Source organism: Aotus nancymaae, unplaced genomic scaffold (assembly GCF_030222135.1).
Source record: "Aotus nancymaae isolate 86718 unplaced genomic scaffold, 86718_ANA_hifiasm-v0.15.2.pri h1tg000015l_1, whole genome shotgun sequence".
NCBI lineage: Eukaryota > Metazoa > Chordata > Mammalia > Primates > Aotidae > Aotus > Aotus nancymaae.
In genome coordinates, this window is record NW_026988427.1 from 2,739 (window position 1) to 17,510 (window position 14,772).

At 47.1% G+C, this 14,772-nt stretch overlaps 1 protein-coding gene across 1 annotated transcript in view; it reads right to left on the bottom strand.

The window, feature by feature from the left end:
• Positions 1–1,495: 1,495 nt before the first annotated feature.
• Positions 1,496–14,772, bottom strand: part of LOC135275147 (slit homolog 3 protein-like) — a 516,506-nt gene continuing 503,229 nt past the window's right edge. Inside the window, exons 10-12 of the mRNA XM_064376518.1 lie at positions 11,812–11,883; positions 5,482–5,553; positions 1,496–1,586 (exon numbers count right to left, since the gene is read on the bottom strand). Coding sequence (XP_064232588.1) covers positions 1,511–1,586; positions 5,482–5,553; positions 11,812–11,883 — 220 coding nt within the window. The 3' untranslated portion in view covers positions 1,496–1,510. The remainder of the gene's footprint in view (positions 1,587–5,481; positions 5,554–11,811; positions 11,884–14,772) is intronic.

Sequence of the window (14,772 nt, forward strand, 5' to 3'; positions counted from 1 at the left end):
GACACACAGAGTGAGGCAGATGTGAAGACAGAGTTGGGGGAGATGCAGAGAAAAAGAGACTTTTCTCTCTCTTGCTTTCAACTTCACTGAAACAAGCCTGGTTGCCAGTAAGACAGATCTGCTCCCTGGAAGCTTGCTGGGCTTCTTATGTCTACATAATTCACATCATCATGTGTTCTGGGAGAATCTGTCCAGAGCTGAGTCTTAAAGGACATGGGAAGGGTAGAGGAGACATGTGAAAAGAAAGGGCTGGAGGAAAAGGCTCACTTCCTCTTTCTTGAAGAGTCCGTGGGCATCAACCATAGAAAATGTGTCAACCCTGCTCCTCTCTCCCTCTTTGCTCTTGTTCCTGCCACACCTTTGGAGACCCAGCTTGAGCCCTGGCCTGCAAACCCATGCTGTGGGTCCTCTGAACGGCACACGGGAGGTGGGGAGGTGCCAGGCCTCTTTCTCACTGCTTGTGACTTGGAGGTAATTTTAAAAAGACACACACACACACACTCTCCTCTCTCTCTCTCTCTCTCATCTGCACACCTCTGCAAACATACGTCATATGCTATTTAGAGGGCTAGGAGGCTTCTGAATGAAGGGCACGGCCATGTAGGTTCCTATCCAGTTTCCATACCCATTCCGCTGTGTGACTGGGGAGAGTCATGTATCTCTCTGAGACCTGGTCTTCTCCATTGCTCAAGATCAGTTCCTAATACCCAGAGGAACTGTGATGGCCACAGTGCAAATGTGCACAGGCATGCACATGCATACACATTCCCACAGCCATGGCACATGTGTGGAGATGCTACAGCTGCCTCATCACAAATCAGAGATGATTCTACCAGCACAAAAATTAAACTATCCTATGAGCTAAATTCCTTTCCTTCCTTCTCCACATCAGAGTTCAATTATCTTCTTCAAACATTTAAGCTCAAATGACCAGAATGAAACAAATGCAAACAAATAATCCCTGAGCTTAAAATTCGAGGCAACCACCCTTCCTTTAAATTAAGTAAACACTCCCCTCCGCCCTGTCTTTCCCAGATGGAGTCACACTGGTGACTGATTATGTTCCTCTTGAATTATTCCCCTCACCCCCACCCTTCTCCAAGGTCACATGCCCATCAGCAGCTCCGACTCAGTTTAGTACTGGAATTTGATGTGTGAATGTTTTAGTTCCCTAAATTCTTAGCACACTCCTGCAAAATGTTTTCCTTTTTGTTGGATTTGACTTTTTCGTATTTCTAGTCCCAAACCCTGTGCTTAGTATCTTCACGCCTGGGAAAGGGTCCTCAGCCGTATCATGTGGCTTTGTGCACACTGACCTCGGTCTTCCTCTGCCCAGTCCCTGGCTCTCCTTTCACAAAAATAGGAAATGGAGGTAAAGCACGGACAGCTCAAAATTTCTTTTCTCTTTTTTCTGCCTAAAGTCAAAGGAACTCTCCAGAGCATGGCTCAAAGTTTTCAGGTGGGAGTCTTCCAATAGTACCAGAGATACAAACAGTGAAAAGGTTCCTACTCACAGCAGCTGTAGGGACACCAGCCCATCAAACAGTCCCTTGGCAATCTCGGTGATCTTGTTCCCATAGAGGACCCTGAAAGACAGCAGGAGAAGACAGCAATCACCGCGGATGTGAGGCCACAGGAACCCACTCCAGCAGGAAGCCATCACCTCGGCCACTTCTGGGTGTGAGATCTCAGGACAACCCCTTCCATGGTCTGCCTAATCCCTTCTCATCAGCCAGACAGAAGCAGCCAAGAGCAGCCAGGGGCTGGAGGGACAGGTTGTCCGGGAGGCGAGGAGAAATGGGCTCTATCCTGCTCCACTCCTGGGCAGCCTAGCCCAATACGTAATCCACAACAGGAAAAGTGGTCTCTTTGTGGTGTCTCCCTAAGCTGCTAATATGACTCACACCCCAGCAATAAATACACTGTGTAGGAGACTGGCCCTGTGTCTTCAATGGATATTGATCAGGTTGAGCCCAGCCTATTGAACGTTTCCTTTTAATATCCCTTTGCATCTTAGGAATTCCTAAGCTGAGTCATTTAATCATCCATCTAGACAGGGCTTTGTGCATCTGGGGTCATCTCCAGATGGCGCAGGGACTGCTGAGTCAAGGACTGGCTCTCAGGAACAACTAGGGAGCTTTGCTGTCTCACAGCAATGGAAGCTTTTACTTTCTACCCGCTTCTCCTATTCTTCGAGTTCCAGGAACCCAGGAACTCAGAACACTTTTACCCCTTTTACTTGCGGACCTCCAGGGACGCTTATACTGGCATCTCTGATTCATGGGCCTTTGGTGTCTTGGCGAGACCTGGGAAGGAAGACTCCTGGGTCTCCCACTCCAGCGCAGTGCTCAGGGGCGTCTTTGTGCCTGGCCCTTGCTGGCTCTCTGTACAGGCACCGGAGAAGTTCTGCTGGCCTCTCTCTGCTCCCATTCACAGCACAGACTTTGCTGTTTCTTGGGTCCAGCCTCCTCTGTGACCCAGGGAACTGATCTAAGAGGGTTTGGTTGTTTTTCTTAAGTCCTCTCCAGAGCCCTGAAGCCCATGGAATGCATGCAATATTCAATTTTCACTTGGATCACAATCCCAGCTGTTATCCTTCTTTGAGGAGACAAAATATTAGGATGTGGAAATGGTAAATGGGAGTGATAAACCAAACCCCCCATTTCCAGATGCCACTGGGAGTGAAGGGCGAGTGTCTCCGTCAGCCCGCGGGTGTGTTTCATTAATGTTTCAACAAATTAATGACTAAATAAAAGTCAGCATGATGGCTCAGGCGCACATTTGTAATTCATATTAATGCCCCACCGCTTACTGTGCCAAATGTAGTAATGTCACTGTCTGCCCGTCTCAGCTGATGTCAGGACTTCTAGTGTAGCAGAAGCTGGGGGGCTTGGGGCACAGGGGTCCTCACACCACCTGCCATGCCTCGGGATGGCAGGCCTCTGAGCCCAGTGTATTAAAACCCCTCCCTGGGCTGGGCGTGGTGGCTCACGCCTGTAATCCCAGCACTTTGGGAGGCCAAGGCGGGTGGATCACGAGGTCAGGAGTTCGAGACCAGCCTGGCCAACATGGTGAAACTCTGTCTCTACTAAAGATACCAAAAATTAGCCAGGCATTGTGGTGGGCACCTGTAATCCCAGCTACTAGGAAGGCTAAGGCAGGAGAATCACTTGAACCTGGGAGGCGGAGGTTGCAGTGAGCTGAGATAGTGCCATTGCACTCCAGCCTGGGTGACAGGGTGAGACTCTGTCTCAAAACAACAACAACAACAACAACAAAAACCCTGGCAGGTGGAGGCAGGCTGAGGCTCTCCTGCCTGTGTGGTTACCTCGGGTGTGTGCGTGTAGACCTGTCTGGCTTCTGCCCCCAGGTCTTGCCTTGACTACCTTCTTCTTGCCTTCTGAGCTCAAACATCTCTTCCTTGGGAGGTGTCTCTTTAATATTTCAGTTAATGTTTTATACCACCTGATTACCTTATTTCAATTTCTTCATACCACTTACCCTTACGTCACATTATATTATGTAAATATTTATTTGACTTTAATGTTTTCTGCCTCCCTCCCCTGCACTTCCCAGCTTCCTTGCACGTCGGCTCCATGAGTGTAGTAGTAACGTTACATGGCTGCTCATGACTGGGTCTCTAGATCCCCCAAAAGGGTCTAGCACAATAAATATTTGCTGACTGAATGAATACATGAATGAATGAATGCACAGGTAAGGGTAAAGGCTCTCCAGCCCTTTACCTTGGCTGCTCCTAAGCTGGGATTGGGTGTGTTTGTGTTCAACTGCAAGCCCTGTGAGGCCAAGGGTCTTGTGTGTCCAGTTCACCGCCATACTCGCAGCGTCTATAATACTGCCCAGTACACAGTAGGCATCTACTGCACGGATGAATGAATAAATCGCGAGTGAGAGATGCTTTTCTCAAACAGTGCTCACATATATTTCAGAATTGGGCAGCAGCATGCCAATTTCATGTCTGGCAACCAGATTTTGAATTCCTTTTCCTAAGAGACAGGAAGCACCTCGATGCCCTCAGACTGTCTCCAAATCCCGGCTAAGGGAAACCAGACAGGGGAAGAGAGAGGGTGGGGGCAGAGACAGGATCTTGGTGGCAGACGGCCCATCTCCCTTCTCCTCTGTGATCTTCAACACAAGCAGACACTAATCTCACACACGGTCCCATCTTTGATATCCCAGCCAGATGTTCTATTCGATAAATGAAACTAATTTACTCTGCAAGCAGCAGGCAACAGCTGAAATCAGAGACTCCCCAGTCCTCATCCCTTTCCTGGGGGGATGGTGCCAGGTAGGGGGAAAATGTGCATCTTGTTACCTGCCCACTCATAAATTAAGTAAACAGGTTGCACGGAGGAGAGGCAAAATATAGACAGATTGATAAAGAGTGTGGGTTCTGGAGCCAGACAGCGTGGGTTCAAATCTTGCCTTTCCTACCTGTTACTGTGGACTTTGGCTAAATTACATTTATGAATAAATAAATGGTTGAATAAAGCAAGATTTTTTTTTAGTATATTAACTCTGTGCTAAATAGAGTTTGTGGTCCTAGGGATACATCTGGGAACAAAACAGATAATAATCCCACCTCGGTGGAGCTTAGCTGGCCCAAGTTCTTTAGCTGTAAAAGTGAGATGACAATAGATTTTATATTTTAGGTTGTGGTGAGGACTAAACCCATCAGTCCTAGGAGAGTACCTGGTACCCAGTCAGTGCTCAGTACACGCTGCCAGTCATTGTTGTACTGCATGCATGATCATCATTGCATGTGTTAGGTGGGAATGGGATCACTGTCCCCATCCTGCTGACTAAGAAGCATGCAAAGAAGGCTCAAGTGACTTCCCTATATCACACATGAGTCACTGACAGAATGAGGATATTCTGTACCTTCCTGCCTGCAGGGGTCTCGGAACCCCTGGTGGGTGAAGCTTTGGTACCAACCAGTGGGCTGCCTATGGGTTTCAAAATCAAAGACAGGAAGGGCTATAGGATGGGGTGGATGTTTTCTTAGGACAATGGCTGCGAGGGTGGTCTGGAGAGAAAGCCTGAAACTCAGCAGAAGAAAAGGAGCTCCTCACTTGGCAAGGCCACGTAAACGGGTGAGGGCAGACACAGCAGTAATAAACACGCATCACCATCTCTCCTTACACCCGAAAGACAGCGCTGTGGTGGTATGTGAGGTGGGAGGGGGACGTGAGGTTGGAGTAGAAGATGCATTCGAATTAGAAGCCAATAACTGGGAAAGCTGCTAGGCACTTAATCAATAAAAATAATGCATTTGGGTTGTAGAAATATTCCCCAAGATCAATTTCCCCTGAAGAAATATTTGTTTCTTTTACCAGGTTGCCACAAGTGTGTAAGGGAACATAAAGTCTTGATAAACACCTCTTGAAAAATATGGCCATGTCCCTCTTCCCTCAGGCGCCCCCCATACCCCCCGCCTCAGCCCCCAACTCGGCCCCCACTTACAGCGATGTGAGTGATTTCAGGCCCTGGAAGGCATCTGGAGCAATATCTGATATCTGATTCTTGCTGATGTCTCTGAAAACGTTAACAGCAAAGTCTGAGAACATGGCTCAAAGACATGATAACGGTCACTCCTAAGTGTGAATCAAGCATTTCAGGCATTCAAAATGGTAAGGATTAATTAATCAATCAAGCAATTCATTTATTCATAGTGCAAGAGAAGGAGCTTTGAGAGCCTTCAGTTCAACAACCTCATGATAAAGTGCACCACATTTACATCACTCTTCTTGGTTTTCAAAGAATACTCACTAGCGGCATCTTGATCTGGACATGAGGCTGTGAACACATGAGCCATCACTTTATAGGCAGAAAATTTGAGCCCAGTCAAATTAGGGCCTTACGTCTCATCACCAAGCAATTAATGGTACAGATGAAATAGGAACCAACTTCACCCAACCAACCACAGGCCAGGGTTCCTTTAGGCATCATCTTGCCTCATGCCTCGGCAGCTGCTCATTTTTCTCCCAGAAAGTCCTGAGTCATTTCACCTCCCCAGTGACTTTTCCTCCCTGACCTGAAAGGAGGTTTTGAGCAGTGACTTAAGTCTGTCTGGTTCGGTGCAAGCTCTAGGCTGTGGGATGTAAGCACATCATGGGATTCTCAGGGGACGCCTTGGAGATGTGGGCTTGTCTATGGCTGGCAGTGTGCTCTTCATCTGGGAGCAAGCCCAGGGCGTGAGAATGTCCCAGGCTTTGGATAATGTGAGCAAGAGGGATGCGGTGGGCCAAGAGGATTCTATTAATGCTGGGCCTGGGCCCCGAGGTAGCTAACCTGGCTTTGCAGGTGCAGAGGAATCTCCTCTACTCTGGCTCCTTCCCAGGGGCCCTGAGGCTGCCCAGTTGCTGGCATCCCCTTGACTTCTGAGAATCCAGACACCGGCTCTTGCTAATGGCCCTTCACTGAGGGGAAATACTTTCTCTCAGAGTCATTAGCTCAGGAATGGCCTCTGGGCTCCTGTCACTGGAAGGAGAGATGCTCCAATTTCCTGTGACAACAAACCTCTCCAGTTCTTTTCCTTTAACAAAATAAAGCAATGGGTCTTTGCTTTTGTGCAGAAGAAGGAGAGCTGGGGTCTTGGAGGGTCAACAAGGAGGTGAGGAGAGAATATGGAGAAAAAAAGCACAACTGAGCAGATTCTTGAGCAATTGCCTCCAGCGAGGCCAGACACTCCAGCCTCCCAGCCTCTTAAGCACTTGTAGTGGAAATCTCCCTGGGCCTGCTTCCTTCCTTCTTCTAACAAACTTCAAAAGGACCATGCCACAACCTTTGCTGAGGCCTCTGCTTCCTCCCCTCCCTGCCTCCAAAGCCTGTACTTTGAAAGATATTTCACAGGTTAAGCCTTCTTCGGCACAGCTGTCTAGTTTATCCCTTTAGCTGGCAAAATCGCCTCCAACAAATCTGAAGATTGCGCTCGCAAACTCGTCAGCTTACACCGGGCTTTTCTTCAGCACTCCGGTTGTGTTTAAGGGTCTTAACAAGCAAATACCCTGGATTATCCTAATCTTACTTGCCCTCAGTGTGGCTGCCTATGCAAAGCACTCCAGGCAAGCACGAAGGATCTGTTCAGACTGGACTAGCGGGAGGGCCTGTGTTGTCTTTTTTCCCCTGATTATGAATTGTCCCTTTGAGGTGCTGAGACCTGTAGCTGCAAGAGGAAGCTCTGTGGCCAGCAGGGAAACCCTCTGCTTTAGCTTTGGGAGGGCAAACTGGTTTTCAGTCCACAACTAGACTTTTGGACCCATCTCTCCCTAGAGTATGAGGTGAGATGCCTCATGGTTTGGAGGTGATGGGGAGTGGGAATTGGAAAAGTGATAGTTTAGCTGGGAATTGACCTCGGTCACTTTCTCTTTTTATTATTATAATAAAAACTGTATACTTAGGCTGCTCCAGAGGTAGTGAGTTCTCTCAATGGACTGTTCACAGTTACAGATCAAATTCCTTGTTCTACTCTTTCCTCCTTTTTTACTATTGCACTTGACTAGTCTTTACAAAATGTATGCATATTTGGTGTGTAACACGATTTTCGTTGTTGTTGTTCTTTTTTGTTTTGTTTTGTTTTCTTAGGAAACCACTGTGTTGAACTTGATGTTTTGATGTATGCATTCATCATGGAATAGCTAAATCAAGCTGTTTAACATATGCATTATCTCACATACTTATCATTTATTTGTGGTGAGAACACTTAAAATCTACTCTCTGAGCTATTTTCAAGTATACGGCATGTTGTTGGTAACTACATTCACCGTGTTGTATAATACAACGAATCTCTTGAACTTAGGCCTCCTGTCTAACTGAAATTTTGTAGCCTTGGCCAACATTTCCCTCATCTTCATCGCCACCCCACCCCCGCCCCACCAGCCTCTGAACACAACCAATCTACTTTCTGCTTATAAGAGTTTGGCTTTTTTTAGATTCCATGTGTAAGTGAGAACATCTGGCACACTTGGTCTTAATTCTTAATTCCGCAAGCAGGAAACAGCAACCCTGAGAGCTGAAGTATCTGGAGCCCTAAGTGACTTGACACAGCCATTTGGGCACAGAGAAAGCATCTCAAGTCTCCTATCAGCTCGAGGCCCCCTCTGCTATTTTACTGTGATAAATGCACAACACAGGGCACTGAGCTGAAAGGCAGACGGGAGATGGCTCTAGCTGCCCACTGACCTCCATGCTTGACCCCGCCCCTAGCCACAGCAGCTGCCCCTAGAACTGATTCTGGGCACTGGGATTACTCTTGACCAGTGCTTCTCAAACCTCACGAGGGTGTGGATTAAAATGCACCGCAGAGAGTCTGATTTGTAGGGTCCGGGGGTAGGGGCTAGGAATCTGTATATGCAACACATCTCTAGGTGATCCCCATTTAGGTGGTCCCTGGCTCATATACTTCAGGCCATGATGTTTTAGAAAATGGTCTCAGACCCACCTTGGTCCCCTGGGGTTATAAACTGGATGACCAAGAAGAGGTAGCTTTTCCAGACTGTTCAGAATAGAGGTGGCAAATTCAAGTGCCTACAAAGGTCATGCAGGGAATATGTGTGAGATTCTAGGAAGTCTTGGAGCTTGCGGAGTAAGCTGCTCTGCCTAAGAGCATGTAAAAGAAAAGAACTCCCAACACCCCATTCTACCAATAATACAGGTAGCCCAGGTGTCAGGCCTACCAGTTAACTAACCTTGCAAGACTGAGGAGCTGTCTCCAGTGCCTTCTACTGCTTCTCTGTGGCTTCTCTGCTTTGATACAGGCTGAGAATCCCTAATCCAAAAATCCAAAATCTGAAACGCTTCAAAATCTGAAACTTTCTGAGCACTGACATGACGTCACAAGTGGAAAATTCCACACCTGACCTCATGTGATGGGTTGCAGTCAAAACGCAGTCAAAACTTTGTGCCATGCGTACAAGTATTAAAAACATTGTATAAATTACCTTCAGCTTATGTGTGTAAGGTGTATATGAAACATAAATGAATTTCATATTTAGACTTGGATCCCATTCTCAAGATATCTCATTATGTATGTGAAAATATTCCAAAATCTGAAAAATTCAGAACTCTGAAACACTTTTGGCCCTAAGTATTTTGGATAAGGAATACTCAATATTTTAGTTTGTACCTGGAATGTTTTTTATACTAAGGTGACCACTAGGAATAGGCAGGGACAAAGCCAATCAGTCAGGGAGAATTTTTTTTCCTCCCTCTCTCCTTTTTCCTTTTTTCTTTTTTTTTTTTTTGTAAGAGATAAGAACAGGATGTGGTTTACCCTCAGTTGAGGGGGAAACTTCTTTCTGTTAGATATTAGGGATAAACTGGTCATGTATGTTTAGGAGAAATTAGGGTTTTGAAATCCATTCTCACCAGGCACCCTCCCTTTCCCAAGCCATCGATTGCACTTGAGTCTAGGTTTCTGAAGTTCCATTACTCGAAAATTTTTAACTGCACTCTCTTCTCTATTGCCATCCTCTTGGGGGAAAAAAAGGGCATCATAATAAATATCAGTAGCATCATAAGTGATCAAAAATTAAATTCACTTTCCAGGTCGTGACTGAGAAGGTCTTATGAATTTTGAATGCACAGATCATGGTAAGTCCAATAGGATGGAGAAGGAACAGTAAAACATAGTCAAGCTTTAAATTACCTGGACTTCACAAAAAATTAGAGCAGTAACTTAAATCATGCAAGAGATATAGGTTGGGGCAGTGACTGAACTTGTCATTTTTCACTGAAATTACTATCTGGCTGCATAATCAAGCTGAGCTTTAAAAATGAATTGGGGAGGGTGCATGGAGAGCGAGCTGGGGAAGCAGGGACACCAGGAGATTAATGGCCCGAGGTTTTAAATATTAAGGCCTATATTTATACAGCTCCTCCAGCAGGAATGCTGCCAAGGGGAGGGAAGAAGAACGTGCTTTGAGCTGCCTCATTATGTTGGTTTCCACTTCTGGAATTGCACCAGGAGAAAAGCTTGTTTGGTTTGGATTTCCAGGGAGATGGGAAGTTGGCTTCCTGAGATCTGAGGGTAAAGCCTACCCATGCCACTGTTTCGCAGAGATATTTGTTTTTAACATAAAAGGAATCAGCAGACACTTAACCTCTTTAATGTGGGCCCTCCCACTCAAGGGAAAGCAATGAATCAGCCTCGTGCGGAACAAGAAGCAGGAACGAGTCCATGCATATTTCTCTTTCCTCTGTGGGAGGGTGCCGTGGCCGGGGTTCAAAGAGAGTATGTGGAATGAAAACAGCAACTTTGTTTCTGGGCTCTAATAAATGATTTCTTTTATTTTTTTGAGATGGAGTCTCACCCTGTCACCCAGGCTGGAGTGCAATGGCGTGATCTCGGCTCACTGCAACCTCCGCCTCCCGGGTTCAAGCGATTCTCCTGCCTCAGCCTTCCAAGTAGCTGGGATTACAGGCGCGCACCACCATGCCTTTTTTTTTTTTTTTTTTTTTTTAATATCTTTAGTAGAGATGGGGTTTCACCATGTTGGCCAGGCTGGTCTCAAACTCCTGACCTCGTGATCCGCCCGCCTCGTCCTCCCAAAGTTCTGGGATTACAAGTGTGAGCCACCACATCCGGCCTACTAAATGATTTCTTAGGCTGAAAAAGGGAAGGGGTATCTGTTCAGAATTTTAATACCTGTGATGGCAATGGTTGGGTTGTTTCTGAATCCTACTGGCCTCCCTTCAGAGCCCCCAGCTCTGAGTGACTCACAGAGTAGTGCTCAAGGTCGTCATGGGATGGGGAAGAATGATGACATTGTCACATGGTGGGCATGAGGGCAGTGATGCAACGGTGCCATCAAAGCTGCTGTGGTGAGGAAGGAACAGCAGGGTTGGTGTCACCCGGCAGTGATGTAATGCAGTGGTAAGTGATGTGATTATAGAGCTAATGGAGATTTAGGGGAGGCTCACATGTTGACCATACCCTCCGAGGCTTCTCATTTCATGCAGGAAGAACAGAAAGTCTCTACCATGGTCTAAGGAGGCCATGTGATCTAGTACCAACCTTTCCAACATGAGCCCCATCGTCTCCCCTCACTTGTTCCGCTCCTTCTTGCTATTCCGCAAACCATTGATACGGGCTCCCTATGGCCTTTCCCTTGCTCTTCCTGCTGCCTGGGACAGTCTTTCCTGAGAGCTCTGTGCTCATTCCCTTCCTTCCTGTAGGCCACCTGCACGTAGAGACCTTCATGGGCACACCTACCTAAAAGACCCTCCCACCATCACTGATATTATGATTTCTCATATTTGTTCCTTTATTTTCTGTGTTCTCCCACTCGAATATAAGCTCCATGAGAGCAGACTTGCTTTCTGTTCACTGCTCCACTCATAGGTCCTTGCTTGTAGCAGATATTCACTCGGTATTTGTTATATGAATGTACGCATGGTTGTAGGGATGTTGGTGACAGTGGTATAGACAGCTGAGGGGCCATCACGTCTCTGCTGAAACTCTTATTTTAGGTCCACATCACTAGAGCCAAGTGACAAAAATGGTGATATGGGTTTTCTAGGCTAATTCATCTTTACCTCCCACACAGATAATTTTACTTTGCTCTAGTTGGAGAGGTTCTTAGCTCTACACATCCAAGCCCACACACCTCACAATCTCCAGGCGACACTTCCACATCTTACCTCCTAAGCTTAGGAGAGTGTTCAAGGTCTGAAACAGAACTGCCCAGGATGAATGGACGTGGTCTATCACCTGGACAGGTTGCCCACTACACATTGCAAATGACCCCGGAAATAGAAAACATTTGGGCTCATTTCTCCCCAGGGGAAACTTACATTCGTTTCAGTTTCTTGTACTGGGTGAAGGCTCCTGCAGGGATGGATTTGATGGAGTTCTGTTCTAGGCGTCTGGGAAACAGAGCAGAGAAGGGTCCATTAACCATCCACCTGTCAACAAGTGGTCATTGAGGGCTACTGTGTTCTCAGGCCTGAAGGCCAGGGAGGTCTCTTTTGTCACAGGTGCATGTTCTGGTTGCGGGAGATCAGGGAAAAAAATGCACCAGCCGGAGAACTCAGGTCCTAGTATATGGAGCCCCCATCCAAGGGTCTAACTCCCCTTGGAGAAAGCTGGAAAGGATGACCTTTCCTTGGGGATTTTTGTTTCTTGCTTATTATAAAAGCCTTTGGCGGCAGCTTTCTTTGTCAGAGAAAGCTGTTGAAGTAACCAAGCAGAATGCAGAATAAGTCAAAGGGATAAAAAGAAGAGTAAAAAGAGATGGACCATGGGCCAGCAATGCTTATCTGTCATGGAACCATGTCACTATTCAGTTAAACACTCAGCCACACTGCTAATGGGGCAGAAATGTCAATGGTTGACTTCATTTCTGGGCTTTTCCATGGGCTGTCTTAATACAGTCAAGAAACAGCCTTAACATGCTCCCAGCCTGTCATTCATCAAACTGGTTTCCTGACATCCTGCAAGGCCCAGGGGTCCAGACTGGACCACTCCCCTGGGCTGCTGCTGGAATCTGTGGTTTTAACCTATTATGGAGTTTTCTGAAATGCTTCCTCTCCTATCATTTTGAAAGGAACAAGAGACGCTGCAGGCGCAGGGCCCAGAACTTCCCTGGAAGTGAAGAGGCCATGGGGAATGAGTGAGCATTTCCATTCTTTATTCTTTCGTCTCTCAAATGACTTCCTGTCACCACGAACAGGTGTGGTGGGAAACAGGCATGTGGGGGAGGCGGGGCCCTCTATTAGGGGTGATGAATGGCACCCTGGCCCAGGCTCAGGATCTCATCCTTATCCATCTCCCTTCTCTCCAAGATGCACATCTTTTCATCACCTCCTCATTTGGCCTTGATGCTCCCCAAACCCTCAGCTGGGAAGACACACACATGTGTATGGCAGGGGATGTAGGGGGAACAAAAGGGATAGATGGGAGGAACGGGCTCCCTTGAAGCTGACAGCTAGTGGATGCACATTTCTGGCTGGGATGGACCCATTCATCTTGAAGAGTAATCCCCGCTGCAGAGTAGGGGAGACAGTCGTATTAATTTGTGCCTCTGCGATCTCATCTTCATTGGGGAACAGAGTATTTGTTACTGGAACCACTAATGGAGCAGTTTGCCAGCAATTTTCCCATTTCAAACAACATCTCAGCTGCTAATGTGGAATGGTTTGTCAGGCCAACCCATAACACAGACAAATCACTCTCCAGGCAAAAGGAAGGGGGAAAGGGGGGAGAAAGGGGAAAGGCGGGTGAGAGGAGAGAGGGAGTATCAGGACATATCATTCTTGGCTGCCAGATGAATAGAGTCTACAAATGAGACTGCCACGGTCTATTAACAATGCCTTTGTACCCTGCTGGAGTGGGGTGGGGAGTACACTTTGTGGGGAGCACAGTCCCAGGCAGGCTGGACAGGGGCCTGGCTGGCTGGCTCACGGAGAGCCACAAAAGCCTGTCATGGGGTCTCAGGGACTGTGGGCTACTGGATACAGCCACCCACAGAGACAGCAGACTCGAGGCAGCCTGCCTTGCCTGAGAAGTTCCAAGGACATGTTCATTTTCCAGCTGAGCATAGAGTTAAGTAGGGATTTCTTAGCCAAGGCAGCAGTCCCATGGATCTCTGGGGCTGCCAGTCAGGTGGTGCATGCTCTCCAGGAAACTCGTCATTCACCTGCCACTGTGGCAAGGGATTTCGGCTGGATGATGCCTCCAGAGAAAGCCACTGTTTGTAACAATGGTAACCCCCTCAGCTTTTGCAAGAGGATCCACTGCTCCCAGCTGCAGGCCAGTAAGCCTATGCCAAGTCAGGCCAGCACTAGGTGTGAGCTCTGTGGGCTCTCTATGCAGTTCCTAATTAATCAATTACCCTCCATTGTAATGATGGGTACAAGAATTAAGGGAGAGATAAATCAACGAACATGATGTGACACTGGACCCAAGGAGTTTGATAATCTGGTAATAGAGACCAGCCCAAGATGGTGCATCACAGAACTAAATTTTATTGGTACCATAATAAACACGAGGAACCATCATTTATGGGGTCTAGTTGACTATGTCGATTATCTCTTTTAATCCTTCCACATGTGAGGTAAACCATACTGGCCCCATTTTGCAGATGAGGAAAAGAAAATAGTGGAATCAAATAGCTTGTCCTAAGTGACAAGGCCAGGAACTGGAAGAACTGTTATCTCTGTTTCTATCCATTGGATATGTTGCCTCTATATATCTGTGAAAATGGAGAAACTGAGGCTCAGAGATCAAGGGGACGTTCTCAAAGTCACAGAAAAGTTGAAGGGATTGGGGCCCCAGGGCTCACACACTGAGACATCACACGGAAGCAGGTACGCAGTGAAAAGGCTGCAGGGGTTGAGAGAGAGGCTGAGATATAGATGTGAATACACATAAGACATGCAGATGGAGTGCAAAGGTGTGACTTCTGAACGAAGAATAAAGAATTCCAGGCCTAGCCTGTTAAGCCTGGCAAAGATGTTCCTCTGCATCCTGCACTCCTGACACTTGGCTCACTCTGGCTTTGGTTTTCCTTCTTTCTTTCTTTTTTTAAAAGAGACAGAGTCTTGCTCCATCACCCAGGCTGGAGTGCAGTGGTGTGATCATGACTCACTGCAGCTTTGAACGCCTGGGCTCAAGTGATCATCCCACCTCCGCTTCCTGAGTAGCTAGGACCACAGGCACGTACTACCATGCCTGGCTAATTTTTAACTTTTATTTTTGTACAGACAGGGGTCTCGCTATGTTGGGTAGGCTGGTCTCAAACTCCTGGCTTCAAG